General features: G+C 38.2%; 2 protein-coding genes across 7 annotated transcripts in view; both read right to left on the reverse strand.

The window, feature by feature from the left end:
• The window catches only part of LOC115426358 (tricarboxylate transport protein B, mitochondrial), a 41,697-nt gene extending 37,803 nt beyond the window's left edge, over positions 1–3,894 (reverse strand). For both annotated transcript variants that reach the window (XM_030144429.1, XM_030144428.1), the window contains exon 1: positions 3,468–3,894. In XM_030144429.1, the coding sequence (XP_030000289.1) occupies positions 3,468–3,579 (112 nt within the window). In that variant the 5' untranslated portion in view covers positions 3,580–3,894. The remainder of the gene's footprint in view (positions 1–3,467) is intronic.
• Positions 3,895–12,182: 8,288 nt separating this feature from the next.
• The window catches only part of cltcl1 (clathrin, heavy chain-like 1), a 45,200-nt gene continuing 33,469 nt past the window's right edge, over positions 12,183–23,913 (reverse strand). For 2 of the 5 annotated variants that reach the window (XM_030143396.1, XM_030143394.1), the window contains 6 exons: positions 23,430–23,540; positions 23,169–23,339; positions 21,102–21,323; positions 18,596–18,622; positions 14,738–14,813; positions 12,183–13,900 (listed from right to left, as the gene is read on the reverse strand). In XM_030143396.1, coding sequence (XP_029999256.1) covers positions 13,779–13,900; positions 14,738–14,813; positions 18,596–18,622; positions 21,102–21,323; positions 23,169–23,339; positions 23,430–23,540 — 729 coding nt within the window. In that variant the 3' untranslated portion in view covers positions 12,183–13,778. The remainder of the gene's footprint in view (positions 13,901–14,737; positions 14,814–18,595; positions 18,623–21,101; positions 21,324–23,168; positions 23,340–23,429; positions 23,541–23,913) is intronic. The other 3 variants (XM_030143399.1, XM_030143398.1, XM_030143397.1) reach the window with 2 other exon arrangements.

The following is a 23,913-nucleotide window of genomic DNA, read 5'->3' on the forward strand; positions in this document are numbered from 1 at the left end:
GAGTATTGAGGTATCTGCACTTTCTACCTTTTCTGACAGTGTTTTTAATTTTACTCCCAACATTTTATCACAAATATACCAGTTTCCACCTAAATGAATCGAACATAAACACAGAAAAGATGAGCCCCTGGTGTACTCATCAGTGAATATACATATCAAGAAAAAGTGATGCATGGGACAAAAACGAATGGAAATGATGTGAAAGACACAAGATGACAACAATGTAAGACACACACACAAACACACACACACACACACACACACACAAAACCCACAAAAGGACAAACCACCAAGTGAAACACAATGTAACAAATGACACACAACACTTAACAATACAAAAATGAAATAAAAGGCAATAAAAGAATGTAAAAGGCATAAGAAACAAAACAAGCAACGAGTAAACAAAATAAAAAGAATCTGAGCCTAATATTTCATTACGTTTGGAGGTACTTTACTATTGCATTTTTACTTTATTTGAAGTAAATCACTACTTCATTTACCACAGTCTATTTTTTTTAGTATCAGTATTTCTGCTGTGGGACAGTGTGTGTAGCCCATTTTTGCCACCTTTGCTAATCAATAAAGTAATCAATTGTTATAAAATAATCAATAGCTATACTAAAAAGAACCAGTAAATCAGAACGGATCAATATACTTAATAGTGTCACTATAACACAGAGCAAACTACTAACTGATCAACTTCAAAAGTGAAAACAATCTGATAACACGCTCCATTTACTCTTCAGGACTGAATGGAGCATCAGGTTTGATCAGAATTTTTTGTGGACTTGGACAGGAGGTCTTAAAGCACACAGAAAAGAATGGAAAGGTCAACAATGAAACCCGGATAAAACGCCTGAGCGGAAGGTAATTTACTATGATGTGGATGATGGTGTAAGTCAAACAGAATCAAAGTTACCCGTCTGTTGCCATTAATCGATTTTTTCCAAAATTAGGTTCAATGAGGCATACCAGAAGGGGCGGGACTTCTCTCAATAAGGGGAAAAACACAGGATCCTGGGCCAGATTGCGAAAGGGGAAGTGTATTTCTTAGCGACCATAAACTCTACCATCACATATTAACTTTAACCCCCACTGGAGGTCATTTTTGTGTTGCATTCCCTCATTCTTTTGACTTTTATTCTTATCGCCACAGCACGCACACCTGGTAGACTCTAAAAAATGATGTGTATGGTCTGGGTGGTGGGGGCTCCCTGTATTCCTCTACTTTGAGTGGAGATGATCTTTAGATTAGACCTAAAACAGCCCAAAATCACTGTCAGCATGGGACCGTGATGGGATACTTGACAGAAAAAGTCAAATAGAGGATGCTTTCTTTTAAGCTTTAGTTAATTAATACCTTACTTTACGATATTTATGGTATATATCTGCATTATAAACATAAACCACAGCTCACACTTTTGACCTGCAACTTAGTTTCCCAAAGGACAAAGTGAAAGAGATGAATGCTTGATTAAGGTGTGGTACTTATATGATGGAACAAATATGAGGTTACAATAAAATATATAAGCACTGATGGAACTGTAGACTGGATATTCGTGTTTCCCTGGTGCGGTAACATTCTATCCTATATGAAAAACATACTATTTCCCCAAAGCCTGCCTGGGCTTAACTAACTGCATTCTAAATCATAGTGCTACCGACCTTACGTTCATTACTGTGGGACTACACTAAAAATAGATTCACAGGATGTGTTTTAATAACAAGGAAAATGTGCATCCATTTTCATAACATGAACAGTCACAAAGTCATAAACTGGTTCGTACTGTTTATAGAAACTGTATTTACTGATAATAAAAATAACCCTATGTGCACCATCATTAAGGCACAGTGCTGCTTTTGTGGCAGCTCCCAAATCACTTTTTTACCTTTATTTAACCTTTCTTAAATTATTTATAATCCTTTATTATAATATTATCCTCTGTATTTTGCATTTTTCAGTAAAAAATCAGGTATTTTCCAATATTTAATTTATTGAGCATGTAGATATTTGTTAAAACTCAGAATAAAGTTGAGGGTTATTATATCAAAAACAGAAAACTGACGAAAAAGTGACTTTTTTTTTTTAGCAAAGATATCATTAACTGAACCTGTAAACAAGCATCTCCATCCATTGCCATTAAACTCTATGGGTTTCACTGGTGAATTAATGTTGTAGTCGATGACGGTGTTTCCACGTTCACTACAGAGCCTCTGAACATCTAAATGGGTCACATCTGATGACCATGAAAAGATGACAAACTGTATTTTATCCTGCATTATTTACATGTATTGATAAGATTAGTGGATCAACATATATTAAACCTTTTTAGATCAGTAGATGGTTTTGGTGCCAGTGGATGTTTGGGACTTTGAGGGACAAACACAGATGAATTTACACACTGGGCTAATTAACTGTCATTAACCCTCTGGTATCCCGTCCAGCAAGGCCCTTACTAAGCACCAAGTGTGCCTTTTTCGCACACTTTTGGAATAATGTCAAAAAAAATTTCATACAGTTTGTTTTTAGTTCTTTTACATTTTTTTTTTTCTATTTCATCAACTTGAGCCATAAATAAAAATACCAAATACTCAATAATTGTCACATTTTTTAACCCTTTAAATGCCGTGTTTGTAATGTTAACAAACCAATTTTGTTGGATGCAAAAAACAAAAAAATAATATTTTTTTTCAGTATATTACATAAAAAGTGGATCACATACTATTTGATTTTTGCAGCCTGGCATATGTCAATGATTAACTCCAACAGTGGTTAATTTGCATTATTATTTTTGGCGCTAGGTCAAATGTTCAAAAATACTAGCATCTGTCACCAAGTGTGCGTGAAATGCACACCTATAAATCAAACTATTAAATATTATATATTGATTTATTTTTCTGCTCTAATTTGATTTTATTTTTGTAAATCAAGGTCAGCCCTAATCATAGGCACACTTGGGAGACAGATGCTAGTCTTGTAATTTTCTTTTGTTTACAATGTGCAAATTTTAGTTGGTGGCCAGAATTTTAAAGATCATGCAAAAATGAACAACTTTTGAATTCTAACCTTATTTAAATTGTGAAAAATAATATTAATTTGTTTTGTTTTTTTTAAACGAAGTGCAAAGTGTGCCTAAAAGGCGCACCCGGATACCGGAGGGTTAACTTACAACCATGCATCACATAAAGTGCATCATATCTGTGTAGAATAGAATAGAATAGAATAGAATAGAATAGAATAGAATCTGTGTATTGTCACTTGCATTAAACACACAGCTGTCCCTTAAACATGTTTCTTTCTTAGAGGAAGTTTTCATTGGTTCAGTTTCATGGTTGCATGATTTCAGTAGACGCCTTTCCTGGTCACAACACATCCTTGTTGAGCTCAGACTCAGACTTTCCTGCTCCTTCTACACAGGGACCTTGTGTCTAACCCTGCCTCTGTGAATGAACCCCTGTGGACTTACCTGCCAGGATCGCCTTCCCCGGGTGGGTTAACTTCGCTTTCCCCGCCGGAGCCGCAGCTGCCAGACACCTCGGTCTGTGGAAGGGGCTCATAAATGCTCCTTTTTCCAGCATAGTTAGTGGAAAACAGTCTGAATGAGCTTCTGCTGGAGTTCAGTGGATCTTTCAGGTTGTAGTTTCCAGGTTTTTCTTTGTTTTTAGTTGTTGTTGTTGTATTTTTTTTTTTTTTTTAGTAGACTGGAGCGCGCTTTGCTGGATGCAGGTGATCTGTGACGCGTCCGGAGTCTTGACAGTGGGCGTATATGGGGACTGTCAAGGAAGTTGGGACCGTCTCTATCCAGTATCAGTTATTTGTAACCATGGCAACTTGGTATCACGACAGTACCTACGTAAAGAAGCAAAACGAGGCGGAAACGAGAGGCGGACATGAGCGCGTGGAACTGGGCACTTTGTCCTGAAAGCGGGTTCAAATCAAGCAGTGCGTGATGATGTTAGCCCGGGTCAGTTAGCCCGGGTCAGTGGGTGGAACACTGGGTGTATGTGCGGAACTACAGCCACGTCTGATCCACTCTGAGAGGGGCGGGGCTGCTCGTCTCCACGTCTCCGTCGGCGTTACCACATGAATACAGGCTGAGCGCACGAGACGCAGCCCTCAAATGCCGCTCATTAAAGTCATGAAAGCTTCCACAACAAACCCTGCCCTGTTCCAACACCAGCACGTGCACATGCCTCGCGGTCGTTAACCACACCCTTCCCAAACAAAAGAGGCGGCGCGCGCGCACAGACTGAAACCATCCATCAGGTTTTGGCTCCTGACCTGTCAGTGCACAAACACAACAGTTCTGATTTACACCATGTTTACGGCACAAAAACTCACAAATGAACTGACAACAGAAACCAGCGCCTTTGGACAAACTTGAAATGCTTTTATATCAGGGGTGTCAAACTCATTTTAGTTCAAAGGCCAGATTCAGCTAAATTTGATCTGAAGTGGGCCCAACCAGTGAAATAATAACATAATAATATATAAATACGTCAACTCCTAACTTTTCTATATGTTTTAGAGAGAAAAAGTTAATTTACATCAGGGGTCTCAAACATGCGGCCCGCCAAAGGTTCCAATCCGGCCCGTGGGATGAATTTGCCAGGTGCAAAAATTCCACAGTCTTGAATTGAATTAAGCAAAAAATATTTAGCTTGAATTAAGGAAAAAATCTTGAATTAAACCAAAAAAAAAATCTCAGATTTAGCAAAAAATCATGAATTAAGCAAAAAATGTTGAATTAACAACTTCAGGTTTTTTTTTCTTTGTTTTATTGCAAAAAAATAACATTAAATTATGAAAATATTTACATTTACAAACTATCCTGTATCAATTAAATATGAATAACCTGAACAAATATGAACAACCTGAAATGTCTACAGAAAATTGAGCATGATTTTAACAGTTTTCTGCCTGTTACTCAGTGTTTAGTGTCTTTGTAGTTCGGTTCCATAATGTACATGCAGAAATGATAAGATGAGGCAGAATATTGTTAAAATTGCACTGATTTTTCTGAAGAGATTTCAGTTTTTTCAGGTCATTCACATCTTTTTTTGTTTGGATAGTTTATAAAAGTAAGTATTTTCAGAATTTAATGGGGGTTTTTTGCACTAAAACAAAGATAATAATTTGGAGTTGTCATTATTTATAGGTTATTCTGTTATTATTGCACTGGTCCGGCCCACTGGAGATCAAATTGGGCTGAATGTGGCCCCTGAAAGAACATGAGTTTGAGACCCCTGATTTACATGATGTAAAGGTTTACATCTACAAACTACAGGGTGGGGAAGCAAAATTTACAATGAACATTTAGTTGTTTTTTCTCAGCAGGCACTATGTCAATTGTTTTTGAAACCAAACATATATTGATGTCATAATCATATGGGCAAATCATCAAATCATATGGGCAAAAGAAACTTTTGCCCATATGAGTAATCAGGAAAGCCAACGTCAAAGAGTGTGTGATTTGCTGAATGCACTCGTCACACCAAAGGAGATTTCAAAAATAGTTGGAGTGTCCATAAAGACTGTTTATAATGGAAAGAAGAGAATGACTATGAGCAAAACTATTACGAGAAAGTCTGGAAGATACTATTAAAGAAGAATGGGAGAAGTTGTCACCCGAATATTTGAGGAACACTTGCACAAGTTTCAGGAAGCGTGTGAAGGCAGTTATTGAGAAAGAAGGAGAACACATAGAATAAAAACATTTTCTATTATGTCAATTTTCTGATGGCAAATAAATTCTCATGACTTTCAATAAACTAACTGGTCATACACTGTCTTTCAATCCCTGCCTCAAAATATTGTAAATTTTGCTTCCCCACCCTGTATCCTTTCAAAAGATGTGAATAATATGAACAAACTGAAAAAATAAGTAACAATATTATGCCTCATTTTGTTATTTACACATGTTCATTACTCCTAATTACTTTTAAAGCCCTGCACAACCTCGCCCCCAGTTACATTTCTGACCTCCTAGTTCCCTACTCACCGCCATGACCACTCCGTTCGTCAAACTTTAACCTCCTATCCATCCCCTGCTCCAACCTCTCAACAAAAGGCGACCATGCTTTTGCTATTCTGGCCCCAACCCTCTGGAATAGTCTTTCACATCACATCAGATCATCAGATTCTATAGACACCTTCAAGCGACTCTTAAAAACTCACTTTTATAAACAAGCATTTCGTTAAATCTCTTCTCTTTACGCCCCAGTGAATTCATGTTACTGACTTGACTTCTTCCCTGGAGTCTCTGTGCTTTATCACCTCACAGGTTTTCCCAGGATCATCACCAGTTTTTCCCTGGATCTTCACAGGTTTTCCTAAGATCATCTCTAGACCTGCTGCTGTGGTTCGGCCTCTCTCTACCTTTATCTCTGGACCTGCTGCTGTGGTCCTGCCTCTCTCCATCATCACTCACTTATCCGTATAGTTACGATAGTGTTTATTATACTGTTTTATACAGGGTGACACAAAAAAACGGGAACTTTTTAACAATCCAATAAAACCAAGAGTGATGGAAGAAAAATATTTTATTCATAGTAATTGAAACCTTAAAACATGCTATTTAAGAAACAATGATGGAATTTACTTTTTTTAAAAATTACTTCCTGTAGATGGCGTCCTCCTGTACGAATGCATTCTTGAAATCTGCTGTTGAGATTCCTCATTGACCGCTGCAACATCTCAGCTGGGATACTGTGAATTTCATCCTGAATTCTCTGTTTTAACTCATCCAGAGTTCTTGGTCGAGTCGTGTACACTTTACTCTTGAGATAGCCTCCAGTGGTTACTAAAATGGGGGTGTGTTTACTTGCTCAAGGTCACTGTCTCGCAGTGCTGCCACTTGCTCATGTCTGCCAATACGCACTTCAAAAATTCCCATTTTTTTGGGTCACCCTGTACTTGTAGAGGGTGACCATAGTAACCATTGGCGGCTGTGCGAGAATTGTTTGGTAACCGTGTGATCTCAAGATTCGGTAACGTTCCCTGGCCCCCTAGATCGCCAGATTTGTCCGTTTGTGATTTTTTCTTGTGGGGCTATCTCAAGAGTGAAGTGTACACGACTCGACCAACAACTGTGGATGAGTTAAAACAGAGAATTCAGGATGAAATTCACAGTATCCCAGCTGAGATGTTGCAGCAGTCAATGAGGAATCTCAACAGCAGATTTCAAGAATGCATTCGTACAGGAGGACGCCATCTACAGGAAGTAATTTTTTTAAAAATGAAAATTCCATCATTGTTTCTTAAATGGCATGGTTTAAGGTTTCAATTACTATGAATAAAATATTTTTCTTCCATCACTCTTGGTTTTATTAGATTGTTAAAAAGTTCCCGTTTTTTTGTGTCACCCTGTACATGTTCTAGTTCAGTTATCTGTGCATGTGTCTCCACCTACCTCCCCCCTCTCCACCCTCTCCCCCAGTCTCTCTCTATCTCTATCGCTCTCTCTTTTCTCCTCCTTTACTTTCTCGCTCTAACCCCAACTGGCCAAGGCAGACGGCCATCCTTCAGGAGTCTGGGTCTGCTCGAGGTTTCTGCTGTTAAAGGGAAGTTTTTCCTCGCCACTGTCACCAGTCATAAGTGTTTGCTCCTGGAGGATTCTGTTGGGTTTCTGTAAATTGGCTTAAAATTTGATTTATCTCCCCTTTATGTGAAGCACTTTGTAACATGTTGTTTTAAAAAGTGCTATATAAATAAAGCTTTACTTACTTACTTACTTACATTACACCTCACAGATCACAGTGGCTCTACAAACACACAAAACATTGAGTAATGAGCAGAATATTGTTAAAATTGTACTTACTTCTCTTAACACATTTGAGGTTCTTCACATTTTTCTGCAAAATTATACTTTGTTTTAGTGTAAATAAATGAAAATATTTACATTTACAAAGAGACACATTTGGAGTTGTCATTATTTACATGTTATTATGATAGTATTTTACTGGTCTGACCCACTTGAGATTGAACTGGTCTGAATGTGGAACCTGAACTAAAAGGATTATTAATATCTTAGTGTAATTTTTGCATTTCACAAATCATCCCAGGGACCGGACGGGACCCTTTGGTGGGCCGGATTTGGCCCCCGGGCCGTATGTTTGACACCTGTGTTTTATATGGAGCCCAGAAAAGTGGCATTTGCGCATATTTTATAATAATCTTGTGCGTAAAAATGATCTACGCCAGGGGTGTCAAACTCATGTTAGTTCAGGGGCCACATTCAGCCTAATATGATCTAAAGTGGGCCAGACCAGTAAAAGAATATAAATAATAGGATAAGAACTTATGAATAATGTCAACTCCAAAGTTTTCTCTTTGTTTTTGAGTGAAAAAGTAAGATTCTGTAATGAAAGTGTTCACATCTACAACTGTACTTGAACATAACATGAATAAATATAAACACCCTGAAAATTCTTAAGAAAAATAAGTGCAATTTTTACAATATTATACCATAGTTTATCATTTATGCATGTGCATTACAACTTACAGATCACAGTGGATCTACCAATGCACAAAACATTTAATAACTGGCAGAATATTATTAAAACTCCACATACTTCTATTAAGACATTTAAGGTTGTTCATATTTGTTCAGGTTATTTACTTTTTGTAGAAGGCTAGTCCGTAAATATAAACATTTTTGTATAATTTAACTGTTTTTTTGTTTTGTTTTTTACAGTAAAACAAAGGGAAAAATTAGCAGTTTTCATTATTTATAGGTTATTATGGTAGTATTTTACTGGTCTGACCCACTTTAGATTGAATTGACCTAAAATGATTTTAACATCTGTGATTGTTGATATCTTCAGTGTAATTTTTGCATTTCTCAAATTCATCCCACGGGCCAGATTGGACCCTTCGTCGGGCTGGTTTTGGCCCCTGGGCTGTATTTTTTGTCACCTGTGATCTAAGTGGACCACGAAAATAAGTAATAATGTGAAAATACTTTCTACTACTTTATTAGAGGTTTGAGGTATCTGTCTTTTACTTGAATTTTTTTTTTTTTTTACAACTTTTTACTTTTATTCATTACTACATTATTATTATTCTACTCTTTACATTTTCATTATGATGTAGTTTTAATGAGGAAAATTATTCATTATTTATAGTTTTGGATCACAGAGTATAGTACTAGAAGCACTCGGAGAGCGAAGACCTCCGCCAAGGCTGATCAGTGGCCCCCCCCGTGGGCCCCCCCACGCCAAGGAGGTTATGTTTTTGCCAGGGTTTGTTTGTCTGTCTGTTTGTTTGTTTGTCTGTCCGTTAGTGTGCAACATAACTCAAAAAGTTATGGACAGATTTTGATGAAATTTTCTGGTCTGCGCCCCCCCCCGTGGGCCCCCCCACCCCCAATCACCACCAAAATTTAATCATTTCTTCCTTATCCCATTTCCAACAAACCCTGAAAATTTCATCAAAATCTGTCCATAACTTTTTGAGTTATGTTGCACACTAACGGACAGACAAACAAACAGACAGACAGACAAACAAACCCTGGCAAAAACATAACCTCCTTGGCGGAGGTAATAAGAAAGATTTCAACCTTAATAGATGGAGCAATAACACAGGAAAAAAGAAAAACAAAGCAAACAAACAAAAAACAAGTAGATCCCTCAGTGCAGGGGTGTCACACAGGCCAAAACCGGGCCGCCAGAGGATTCCATTTAACCCTCAGGAAGAATGTATGAAGTGCAAAAACTGCACTGAAGATATTCACAGTCAAGGGTGTCAAACTCATTTCAGTTCCAAACTCCAAAATTCTAAGAATAATATGCCTGTTACTAAATGTTTTGTGCCTTTGTAGATCCACTGTGATCTGAACTACATGTGTGTAAATGAGAGGTTGAATCATAACATTGTTAAATTTGTACTTATTTTCCTTAAATTTCAAGTTGTTCATGTTATTCACAATTTTGTTTTTTTTTTTTTGGGGGGGGGGGGGGGTATAATTTGTCAATGTAAACATTTTCATAATTTAATTTTACTTTTTTTGCACTAAAACAAAGAGAAAAATTTGGACTCATCATAATTTATAGGTTATGATGTTATAATTTTAGTGGTCCAACCCACTTGAGATCAAAGGGTTTGTCTCCTTTCTGTCCCTACCTGACCCACTTTCATAGACTCACTCAGAAATAGTTGAAGTTTTGATTCCTAGAAGGATCCATCTTCTGATGCCATATATGGATCTTCTCCAACTATCTAAACCTCCAGATGCTGAACTCACTCCCATTTACCATCACCTTGTACCAGCAATATTTACTACAAATCACATCAAAGCTCTTGTGCAGTTTTATCCACTTCTATATCCTTCATGTATATAATAGTTTAATAGTGCCTTTAATGTGGATCCAGCTCCATAGAATGACCAAACATGACCTTTGACGTGAATTTGAATATCATGTTGGAAAATACAGCAAAATCATTAGGTTTGACATTAAAATCTAAAAGAACATTCTTGCCCACCTTGTAGATTCTATTGGTTGAAATATGTTAAACACACTATATTTATACATCAAATATATTAAGCTTTAGAATCTACGAGGAGGGCAAGATGTTCAATTTGAAGGCAAATGAAGAAGGTTTAAAGCTGATCCATTCCATGCAGAAGTGAATGGAACATCCCAGCTGATCACCTAAACATGTCTGATTTACTAATGTTTGTTGTTATTATGATCATAAGTATTTGTTGCTTTAACGGGACTCCCTTCCAATCATGTCGCTGTTAATCCAAAAGAGTTCCAGACTTAGTTTTACAGACATTATCAGCATAAAAGGATCCATTTGGAGATGATGGATAATATTATTTTTGCTTCAGCAACTGAGTCATGCATCACTGAACATGGTCCAAAATGATTTTATAGACATAATTATGTATTTGACTGAGCCAGACACTCCTATTTTTAATATAAATCCAAAGTGGGTAAAACAGATAGGATACCACATGTCATTGGGCTGAATGTGGCCCCCGATTTAAAATGAGTTTGACACCCCTGCCCAAGTGCATGGGGTCTCAACAGAGGGGCCAAGGCTCACGCGGGGGTCTCCAAGAGCTTCGGGGGGGCTTAAGATGGTTGTGGCTGTATCGAAGAAAAAATACTAAAAAATACACTAATGACAAAAAAACAGAGAAGCAACTGTGTAACAAAACAAAGTGGATCTGCAGTGTTTCATTTGTATAAAATAACTGCTTAACCCAATAATAAATACATTTATCAGAATGCAGTGATGGGCAGTAGCAAAGCCATACAGCCCATCACTGAGGTCTCCGCTGTCCAGACCTTTTCTCCATGAGGATATAAATAAAAGTAGTGAACCTGTTAGAACAACTTCACTCAGGTCCAGCAACGATTTTAACACCAAGATCACATGTATTTCCCTGCAGTGCTCATATGTAGGGGGGCCAGGAATTTGTTTTAATTAGACACGGGGGGGAGGGGGCTTGGTTGAGAACCACTGCCTTAGTGCATATCACACAGAAGTAAAAGATGAAAATGATATAAAAGACATAATAATACTAGACATAAACTACAGGGAGACTGGGCCATGGAGAAAAAGGCACCCAAATACCACTGTGAATGAGGAGCTGCACATACAAACCATAAACAAGACACTGAAAAGGTGGAAGAGTGGTACACTACCTTAGACAATTAAAGCCATTTGTTTCGTTTGAAGGGGAAAAAAGCTAAAAGTTTCTGATTTTTTCACAAAATACCCAGTGGCATAAAGTTGTCTTTTGTCAATTTTTCAAAACTGAGTAAAAATATTCAAATGATTTACACCTCTGGGCTGATCCTTCATTAAATACAGAGGTTTGAATTTGAAGTTAGAAGGTTTCAATATTCTGTCAGTTATAATAATAATATCATGTGTAGTTCTGTTCAGTAGACGTGTCCTTCACAGACCTACTGTTGACTTTCATACCTTCAGTACATGTCAGAGCCTTGGCTTTTCCATTATCGCTGCAGTAAAGACTCAGTACTTCTACGTTTACCACTGACTTTTTTCAGAAGACATGAAAGCATCTACTTTTACCACCTGTGTTTGCATAAAAAGATCATCTTGCAAACACACACAAAGAAAAACAAACACATCAACTTTTGGGACTTCACAGCCTCTGTGCTTTCTCCTGTTGTCAACGTCAGAAAAAACATGCACAACTCAGCACTGTGTGTAAACTTTATTCCTCATTCTGTATGCATGACTTGTGCAGATAAAGGGAGCGCTTCATGTGCAACTCAGGTATTTTTGCTTTCTGCTCTGACAAATCCAAAGATGATGCCACCACTGAGCAGTCTATCATACAGGATTTGTGGACAGCACAGGAAGTAAACACTCAGCAGTCTCATGTCAGGACTTTGCCACTTATTAATTCACCTGATATTTTTGTATTTTGTCCTTTTTTTTTTGTCTTTTTTTTTTTTTTTTTACAAAAATCATTATGCTTTTAAGACTACATCAACACACTATAGACAATACATATGGTTTTCTATATTATTTGACTTATTTGATTAGTTAAGGTATTTCAATATATCTTAAATTATACACTGCTTTCAGTACAATAATGATTATTTTTTTGTACCAACTGGCACCAGGATGTGAGCTAATGTTCCCCCTGTTACATCTCTTCACTCTCAGAGTTTCATCAAAGTTCCTGTTAGTCAGGTGAGATGTTTTCCACGTTCATTGCTTAGTTTTGGACACAACATTAGTAATACTTGATATACTTGAGTGTAACATGAAAATTGTGCTCCTGGTTGCAGCATTATAGTTTGGCAGCACATGCACAACTACAGCATATAGCGTATGTTTATTACGTCCACTGCTCTTTCCTTCCTGTAGCTCTGGACAAGTATTATCGAAAAAAAAAGATCTGAATTCTCTGACCCGTCAAAAAAAAGGTTTGCGGCTGCAAGGGAGTGGAAATCTCATGTGTCCTCGTTTGGTGATGTCTCCCTCAAAGGCTTTATGTTGACACCACACACACACACACACACACACACACACACACACACACACACACACACACACACACACACACATACACAGTATAACCCCATACGACAAATGTCCGTGTACAGCATCTCCTTGTTTTTGGAAAGTAAAATGAACACTTTGCACCTGTTATGAAAGGACAAACAAAACTATTGCACAATAACTGTTAGAGCCTGACACAGTTGAAATTAAACATGAACAAAATGAGCCCGTTTTTGTCATCACTTCAATGTATATAAGGCCGTAAAAGCAGTGCTTTAGGAGGGAAGGGGATGCACGTGTCCCCTTTACTACTCCTCAGTAATAAAGTCTCTTTTATCAGTGCTGAATGTCGAGGAAAACAGAAACAAAACAAAGGAATGAAATGCTGCTCTATGGTTAATAAAATGGAACAGCAACAGGACAGAGTGGCTAATGTCTGGATGTCTGATTTATCTACGAGCCCAGAGGTGACTTCATGCTTTGTAGCTGTGACGTCCAAGTGGAAAAAAGAAACAAATGAGAGCCTGGTAGCTGTAATGCTAGTCCTTCTAAACTGGTTGTGGAGAAGAGAAGAGGCAGTTTCTATTGCGGGTTCAGTGAGGAGAGCCTTATGGGAGTGGCAGCCAGGTGTGGTTTCTTGGAGGGGGGGGGGGGTCTCCATGCCCTCTGTTGATTGATTGAGACTGAGAACAGCATGTTTCAGTGTGGTTCGGGGCCAAAACAGTGTGTTTGTGTGTAGAGGGAGAGGGGGTAGATGTGGTCTTTAACAGTGAGACCGGAGCGTCTACATGTTGAAGCCGTATGCAGGCTGAGGGGGGAAGGCTGCGGGGGCTGCGTAGCCATAACCGGGGTACGCCGGCTGGGGAGTCGCAGGAGCAGGAGAGCCAGTCAGCATCAGCTGTTGACCTGAGGACACACACACACACACACACACACACACACACACACGGACACACCAGTTAATGCTCACTATTTTCAACGTCATACCTGTTCAGTAGCAAGTCAGTTTAACTGAAATTCTCCAAAGAGGATTTTTCATCAGGTTTGACCAAAAACTAATGTTTTTGTTATTGACAAACTGATTGTTAAACCAACTTAAATCATGTTTCAACTTTCTTTTGTTATAGCAAGATGTAAAAATAGCTTAAAATAAAAGAGGGATGAATATTTGATTCAAACATCTCTTTAAAACCATTAGTGTGGAATATTTAGGAGAATTAATTATGTTTTCATGGTGTATAATCACCTGAAAATAATGACTGTTGCATTTTTGTTATCATCACATAAGATGCTTCTATCTCCACAAGCAGCAGCTTGTGTTGCACCATCATGTTTCTACAGTAGCTCTGCACAGACTTCCTCTTCTTTATTTTCTATTTTAGAGCAGGTGACATCCAGTGTTAACTTACATTACTGCCACCTACTGTATTTCAGTGTGAAACAGAGTAGTATCCCCTTGAACAAAACTGACTTTTCACATTTTGCAAAAGCAGATTTAAAAGTAAGTGTAGTATTGTTACCCTAGTATTATTAGTAATTAGATTCTTGTTTGTTGGGGCAATCCAGTTGAACCCAATTGAAACTTTCAGTATTCTAGAACAGCACCTAACCTGTGTTTCATTATGTAAATTGTAAGGTTTATCGACAGATAATTACTGAAGTCTACATACGCACTATTTCACAGCATGACAAGGTTTTGTCCAGTGTATCAAACTGAAGCCTCTGTCCCTCTGTGTCACTTACCAAACACTATGGGCTGAGGCTCTGTCACCTCCTCTTCAGTTTTCCTTTGGCTTTCTGCCTCCTCCAGTTTGTCCACCTGGGGGCAACAAAGAGACCAAAAATGACATCACTTACATTTTCTGAAGCATGAAGATCTTCTCATTTTACACATTGTAGGTATCCTACAAGAAACCATGTACATCTTCGTGCACAGCATTGCAGGCCGTGTAAAACTGCCTTCATAGCCATATGACCTGACCACAGGGACGGCAGACGAAACAATTAAATAAAATAGATTTTTGATGGATACCTACAATGTATTGTTCACAATATGGTGAATTTCAGTGACAATTTCTCACATGTTCTGCTAAAATGTAACATAAACTGCAATGTGATGGTTGTAAGACAACTATTCAACATATAAATATGAGTAACATTAAAAATGTAGACGTTAAAGCAGGAGACTTTTCATATCCACTCCTGAAATACAACAGTGCAGCTATGTTCACATAACCTACGAGAAGATGCCATGCAGGATTGGTGAGAATTTCTAACACAGGTTTCAGTACAGAGGTTAAATATATGCACAATTAAAGAGTCTTTTCACCAAAATCACAACAACAGCTTAAAAACCCTTAACAGTGTCATGGTAGCCATGCAGACAGTCACTGACTGAAATAGTTTTCCTCTCCATTAGCAGCTTTTTAAAAACTTACCAGCTATGTCTTTTTCCAGATGAAATGAGTTGTTTATCCAGAATAATCCACAGATCTCCAGCAGAACATTTAAGTAACTTGTCAAATTTCTTACATATACAGTATGTGTGTGGCTTATTTTGTATAAACAGAAATGACTTCCAAGTTCCTTAATCCTCTAATATGTAACATCTGAGCATACTTGTTTGTTTAAATGAAATTAGAGTTATAGTTTACACTGCTTGGAAGACAGACATTTGTTCAACTTAATTAAATCAATTTCTAAGCTAAAGATGGTCTTGGTTGTCATCCATGATGAGGATACAGGTCCTTTTTCTGCTAAAATTCTAAAGATTGCTCCCAAGTTTTTCAATTTCTGTCTTCTGTTCCTCTACAGCATTAACTACAGCAACCACAGTACTGGTGTTAGCTGATGTCAACAAATGACTGCCTCCCAGAACAACTCAGACTCCAACAAAAACAGATTATGAGCACATAAGCATGTGCAAACACAACATGTGAAACATTTACATAAATTGTATGTTGGAGTCTGCAATGTGCTGGGATATTAGATGTTTATTGATATTAGCTAAATCCATTAGCGTGATGAAATGTAGATGTCTAATACAAGATAACATTTCTGACCAGCTACAGAGCTTAGAAACAGTTAACTGATACTAGATAGTGTTGTACACTGTCAGTGTACTGGCTGATATTATAGATGAAAGGAGCTTTTGACTTCCAAAGGGAGTTAGCCAACATAACCAAACTTCACCGTCACACACAAGCATGTGCAGATATTACATATCTCATCTTTAAACTTCACTTTTTAACACTTGGAGCAATATAAATAACATTCACTTCATCAGTCATAGACTGCTCAGTAGTGAATAAATCTTCATGGCCAGACACTATTGGGTATAGAAGAGCTGATGTTTTGTGACTTGAGTGAACCAACCTTTAAAAGGCAGCACTGGGAGGGGACTCAAAATTCAAACAAATACTACACTGTGTATTAAGTGAAGGAGAAGCTATACATGCCTATACGCTGCTACATCGTCAGCCATTTAACAGTCAAGCAGGTAACAGGTTCAATCCAATTACAGTCACAGCTTCCACATGCATCCCATTCATGGCTTTAAGCAGGTGAAAAAAATCTCACTGATTTTGTTAAAGACACTGGACTAAAATCAAGCTATAGATTAGAAGCCCACAGGCTGCCAAGCATATTGGAGCAGGAAGTTGCTGGTGGTGCCAGTCTGCTCTGGCATCGTGCTCCAGCTATGGAAACAGTTCAAAAGGTTTCTGATGTAAGCAGAGATCAGTTTAAACTTAGCATTTAGTGTTTATCTTTATTATGGGAGGTATCTGAAAGGCAAAACTTCGGCTCAGTTATAATTTTCAAAGACTAGAAAAGTTTAGAGAAAAGAGAGAAATGTCAAAGCACCACTGCTAGAACACTTAGAGTTCTATGACTCCAAAGGAGGGAAGGAAACACCCCCACACGTAAAAATATTTACTACAGAAAACAATGCATTGTGTGATTCTGAACAGTACAAAACTGGCCATAGCTTAAAAGTGTGTGTGTTCAGTTTTATATGGTGCCCCAAAAGGCTGAAAAAAACAAGAGCCATGTGGAAGCCTGTCCTCTGACTTTAGTTTAGTTCACACATTGTAACTTTGGCAACACTCAGATTATATTCACAGATTTTAACTTCTGGAATAAAAAAAACCATGATGAAGAAAGAAAAGTTAAGAAGTTAAGAAAGTAAGTTAAGAAAGTGTTAAAACAAAACAACACTAGTTTCACCTGCAGAAAGACAGACAGTGTGCTACACTTTGTTTTTCATTAAAAAGCAGTGTTTGAGCTGGAGAAATAAATGGACAAATAAATGTTATTTGTCAAGTTTGGTGGACTGCTGGTTTAGATGAAAATCAGTATTTAGCTGTTTATCTTACTGCTACATGTTGAGATCTTTATTATGCTCTGTGATGATCTATTTTGGACCCCAGAAGTTGAAATCAGTGAATAATCTTCCGACTTTACCAAGCCTTACATCTATCCATGGGCTTGGATGACAACTGATACACGTGGCCCTATTTTCTGTCAACTGAGTCTGGACAGACTGCGTCGGTTTACAGGGCTGAGTGGAATTCCATCCCTACCTGTTCAAGCAGCAAATTAAATACCAAACTGTGTGGTTCCTAGAAATGTAGGTGTCTTATCAACTGACCATAAGAATTTCACAGAAAGAAAACAAAGAGACTCTTTGCCTTTGCCTGGTTTTCGCAGAGGTTGTGCACCACTCTAATAGTTTAATACTTACACTGTGCATTTGTTATCCTGAAGTCAGAAATATGAGGATGCATCTAAATTGTGCCCAGCTCTCCTCACCTGCTTTGATTTCTGACCTCAGAGAGCATGAGACATTTATAAAGTTCAACTATACTATTGTCGGTCTCAACATTTTGCATCTGCACAACTACAAGTGTCAATATATGAGTGACTTTAAATATAACATTAGATGCAGCCCCAAGAGAAAAGAGTTAGAGAGGTGAGAGGTATCTGTTAGGCCAGGACAGGCTAACCCTGGTCTTGGAGAACTACATGGTGCACAGGCTTTTGTTTGTGTTTTAATGTAAAGACCAAAAATAACGTCATTGGCATGAGGGAGTCAAACCACCAGTACTGAAATATCTTTGTAAATCTTGATTTTGGGGGTGTATGGACCCTTAAACCAGCAAAATCCATCTTTGTAAGGAAATAAGTTCCACATTTTGCTAAACTGCAAAGCAGACATATAACTTCAGTTACTTTAGGTTATGTGTGTATTAGGTTTGTGCACATTAAGCTCTTTGTTTGTTATGTGCTAATGAACAGGCAGCGTCTTTGCTTTTCTGGACAAACTTGTTTCTGCTTGACTGGAGAAAAGGAAATTCATTAACCCAATTCAGTGGGTAACAGCCTCCAAGGGATAAAGTTAAGAACTTATTTAAGTGAAAAACTGAGGTTGACATGTTGTGTTGGTGCTTGAGAAGAGCAGAAGCCTGTGACCATGTGGCAGCTCTCCAAGATCCTACTCAGTCTACAGTCCATGCTAGGTTCCTACATCAGAAACCTAAGAAATCAGTTACAACAAGAAGAGACAGAACACAAAGAGAAATAAAAAAGAAGGCCAGAGACCGTCACCTTCGCCGCAAACTCATCAACCTGGAAAAGAACCCAAAGACATGACCTCATGTGACCTCACATGTCAAAGGTCAACATTATAGGAAAGTATTAGAAATCTGACTGACCTACTGTTACAAAGCATGGTAACACCATGTAGGAAAAAAAATATAGAAAAAAAAAACCAAAAACAACAGGATATAAACAACATAAAGAAAGATGAAAACAAGACATAAATGACATATTGAAAATGTCATAAAAGACAAAAACATAAAAAAAAAAACACGTAATAATTCAAAAATTATGTAAGCAATGAAAATTACAAACAAAAAACACCAGTAAAACAATAAAACACAGTAAATGTTTGAAGTGATTTATCTGAGAATGCTAAAAAAAAAAATAACCCCCTATGACAAAAGAAAATTGTATATTATTATAATGATGTCTTTTATAAAACATCAAATTAAATGACAATAGCTAACTATAACTAGCCCTCCATTTACCCATGTAACAAAAATCTCTAAATCTCCTGACATAGCCAGAGACCCTTACATTTTTTTTGGAAGGAGGCATTTGTTTACAATGATTGAATAAATCCAAAAAGGCAAAGAGACATCATTTCTACATTTAAATAGAAAAACACTTTTAAGTTATGGGATAAATCTAACACTATTCAGCCAGTTCACAATTCACAGAGTATACAGTCGTTACAGTGGATCTAAAAAGTCTACACACCCCTGTTCAAATGCCAGGTTATTGTGATGTAAAATAATGAGACCAAGATAAATAATTTCAAATCTTTTTCCACCAGTAATGAGACCTATAACCTGCACAAAACAAACTGAAATCTTTTAAGGGAACAAATAAAAAAACTTACAATAACCTGGTTGCATAAATATTCAAAAATATTTTACACTAATACTTTGTTGCAGCACCTTTGGCTTTTATTAGTGCACTCAGTCTTTTTGGGTAGGAGTCTATCAGGGGGGCAAATCTTCATGTGTCCATATTTGCCCACTCTCCTTTATAAAAATGCTCCAGATCTGTCAGACTGCGGGGGCATCTCCTGTGCACAGCCCTCTTCAGATCACCCCACAGATGTTTAATTGGACTCAGGTCTGGACTCTGGCGGGGCCATTCCAAAACCTTCATCTTCTTCTGGTGAGGCCATTCTTTTGTTTATTTTGGATGTGGGCTTTGGATCACTGTCGTGCTAAAAGATGAAGTTCCTCTTCATCTTCAGATTTCTGACAGAGTGCCAACACTGACTGGTATTTGGAACTGTTCAGAATTCCCTCCACCTTGACTAAGTCCCCAGTTCCAGCTGAAGAAAAACGGGCCCAAAGCATGATGCTGCCTCCACCATGCTTCACTGTAGGTATGGTTTTCTTTTTGTAATGAGCAGTGTTGTGTTTGTACCAAATATACCTTTTGGAATTGTGGCAAAAAAAAAAAAAAACAACAACCTTGGTTTCATTGGACCATAACACTTTTTCCCACATGCATTTGGGAGATTTAAAATGTGTTTTTAAAAAATGGTGCCAGACTTGGGTACTTTTCTTCACAGGATTAGGCTTTTGTCTTGCTACCCTACCCCATAGCCCAGACATGTCAGATTGTTGTCATATGTACTACATCGCAAGTATTTGCATAAACTCTTTCATCTCCTTCAGTGTTGCTGTCAGCCTCTGAACAGCCTCCCTGACCAGTTTTCTTCTCGTCTTTTAATCAGTTTTGGAGGCATGTCAAGTTCTCAGTAATGTCTCTGTGTGTCCATATTTTGTCCACTTGCTGAAGACTGTCTTCACTGTGCTCCATGGTATATTTAATGCCTTCTCCTGACTGTTGCCTTTGAACAATGAGATCCCACTGATGCTTTGGAAGCTCTCTGTGGACCATGGCTTGGACTGTAAGATGTGACTACAAAAATGTCAGGAAAAGCCTTTAGAGCAGTCCAACTGTATCTGGGGTTAATCAGAGGGTCTTTAAATGGTGGCAGGTGTGTGCTGACTACCATTTAACATGAGTTTAAATGTGATTGGTTAATTCTGAACACAGTCACATCCCCAGTTATAAGAGGGTGTGCACACTTGTGCAGCCTCATTATTTCAGTTGTTTATTTTTACTTCCCCAGTTTTTTTTCCAGTTTGTTCTTCGAGTTGTTTTCAATTGAGTTTTATCTTGGTCTAATTTTTTTACATCACAAAAACCTGGCATTTTAACAACGGTGTGTAGACTTTTTTATATCCACTGTATTATTGTAGTAGTTATTATTGAACTGGTTAATTTTTTAAAATGGACTATGTACTAATACAATGTACTTCAGGTTTCAGTATCTCCATAGACATTACTTTTCTCCACCTCTCACCTGTTAGGACAGGATTCTACTGGAAATTACATGATGTGAGAAAAATTAACCCACTTTAGTAATCAGTAAAAATAAAAGGAGTCACCTTTTAATGTTTTTTCTACAAATGAAATCCTAATTAAAAGAAAGTGAAAGGTCCACAGGAGCACTAACCTTGCTAAGGTATTCCCTCATGACCTGGATGAAGTAGGGCATAGCAAAGTCCATGATGTTGTGCCTCCAGGCCAGTTCCAGCACCACGTCAGGGTGCAGCAGGTCATAGGATGCAAATAGGCACGCAGCGAAACACTCCTTCCTGCCCTCCTCCAAGAACCACTGGAGCAGAGTTTCTGCCAACTCTGCATCCTTTGACTCTGCAGCATACAGCATGGCATCCTTTGGAAAGACACACAGTGACAACTTACCAAGAGATGACCAGAGAAACATTTATTCGAAGAAACTGATAGTTTCTGTTCAACTGTTTCATCCTACTAGATAATGCATGTTCTGTGTCCGTCCAATGTCCGATCGATGTTGCAACACAGGAGGGCGTTTGTATGGATTTTTCTCAGCCTTCACAGGCCCAATCGCCGCCAAACTCACCAAATGAATAGAAACATTACCTGACTATCTAGTAGGCACAATTTTATGTCGGCATTCAAATGTTGTGAGGTATGCTTAGCAATTTTAGCCTCTCATGCTATCGTACAATGGCACCATGGGTACAATGCTGCGAGTCTATCTATAATCTATCTCCCCACAGGAAAACGCTACAGGTCAATCACATCCTGCACCACAAGACTACAGAACAGTTTCTGTCCCAGAGCTATAACAACACTGAACTCAGCCCTGAAAGCTCAGACACAGAAACTATGACAATGTGCAATAAGAATTATTTACTTACTTTTAACTTATTAACTAAATATACCTTTTTTTTTTTTTTTTTAGATTTTTTCACTGTCTGACTAGCAAAATAGTTGTGTCTTGTATATTATATATTATGTGATACATGTTGTCTGTGTGTGTGTGTGTGTATTAGGGCTGCACAATTTTGGCCAAAAATAAAATCCTGATTTTTTTCCTCTAAAAACTTGATTTTACATTTCGATTTTTGGGTAAAACTACAAAAGACAACAGATGTCTGCATGTTGTTTTTGTGAACAACCGGCAATGCAAGGCACTGCTCCCTACCTCAAATCTGTGATGGTATCACGCGATGGCCCCACAGAAGTGATACCAATGTAAGTCAGTGACAGGCATCAGTCATGTATGCATGCATGCATGCGTGGACCACCTAATATGAGTGATCCGCATGAAGTTATATTTAAATTGGGGGATCTGTGCGTGGAGGAGACCAACCCAGGACACCCGCGGGATCATATCTCTGGGCTGGCCTGGGAACACCATGGGTGGATGTGGCTGGAGAGGGCTGTCTGGGCTACTCTGGTGAGGCTGCTGCCCCCATGACCCGGACCCGGATCGGAAGAAGATGGTAGGGTATAGATCCGTGCGGGACAACGTAATATAGTGATCCCCATGCAGTTATATTTGGATTGGGGGATCTGTGTGTGAAACCACGCCTCACATTGGTATCACTGCTGCAGGACCATCACAGATTTAACGTCCATGGTCATTGGACAGACTTCAGTGAAAGACCACTCTCACAGATAGGAGGAGGAGCCTACAGTAGCCCGGAGGCACACAGCTCAGGGGTGCGACAGAGATGAAATCGATTTGACGATTTCTCTTTTTTAAAAATTGTCCTAATTTAAAAATCCGATTTCAATTTAAAATAGATTAATCGTGTAGCCCTATTATATACATATGTAGGTGTGTGGGTATGTGTGTGTGTAAGTGTATATGTGTCTGTATGTACGTACGTATGTACATATGTGTGTGTGTGTGTGTGTGTGTGTGTGTGTGTATGAGTGTATGTATGTATATGTACGTGTGTGTATGTATGTACGCATGCACATATGTATGTGTGTGTGTGTGTGTGTGTGTGTGTGTGTGTGGGGGGGGGGGGGGGGGGGGGTGTTTAAGAGTATCTTTTTGGAGGTGCACCCAAATTTCAACGAATGGAAATACAATGACAATAAAGTATCTTATCAAGATTCAGCTATAAAAATGAACACATGGCACCATCTAAAGGTGTGTGAAGGACTTGACAAATATGAGCCTACTGTAATTGTGAAGTGCTCCTTCGCCTCCTTTTCCCCAGAGTAAATCATCTTTTCTTACCTTGTAGAGTTTGTCCTTCTTACAGAGCTCCACACTCTGTCTCCAGCGGTTGTTGCCTTTGTACAGATAAGCAGCGATACGCCTGAACTCAATCAGCTCATGCTTCTCTAACCTCTGAGCCAGGCCGATGGTGTCAAAGTTGTCATAGGCATCGATGGATGTTCTCAGGCCCTACAGATAACCCAAACCGACAACACATCAGTCAACAAACAGAAAGTTGTTTTTTTATTTACTTGCTGTAATAGTATGCAGCTGTGAGACCTGGAAATCCTCCTCTTCTGTCAACAGGTTGTTGAGGGCTTCGTTGACTGATTTGTTGTTGTGATTTTGGACAGACCTCAGGTAGGGCTTGACCAACTTAAGTTGATTCACCTGTTTCAAGAAAAATAATGTCAGTCAACGATGTCTGACCATAGGCACCTCAAACTAGGTCTGGAGATATACATCATCCACACTATAATAATTGTCTAATAGCATTGAAAATATTGATTTTTCCAATAATCTGCCATTCATTTATAGAGAATACTTCATTAATTTGTTCAATTACTCATTTAGTCTATCAGTAGCATTGCCTAAACTGTTCTACTCCAATAACATTCAATTTAGGGTGAGCACTGTGTTGCCACAAGGGTGTGTATAGCATTAATATTGCTTGACTATTTAGAGTATTTTAGTCTGATTAAAATGATGCTTTTAAATGTTTTACCACAAAAGGTTTTCAGTTAGTGTTCTTTGATTTACAGAA

This window comes from Sphaeramia orbicularis, chromosome 9, assembly GCF_902148855.1.
Source record: "Sphaeramia orbicularis chromosome 9, fSphaOr1.1, whole genome shotgun sequence".
Lineage (NCBI taxonomy): Eukaryota > Metazoa > Chordata > Actinopteri > Kurtiformes > Apogonidae > Sphaeramia > Sphaeramia orbicularis.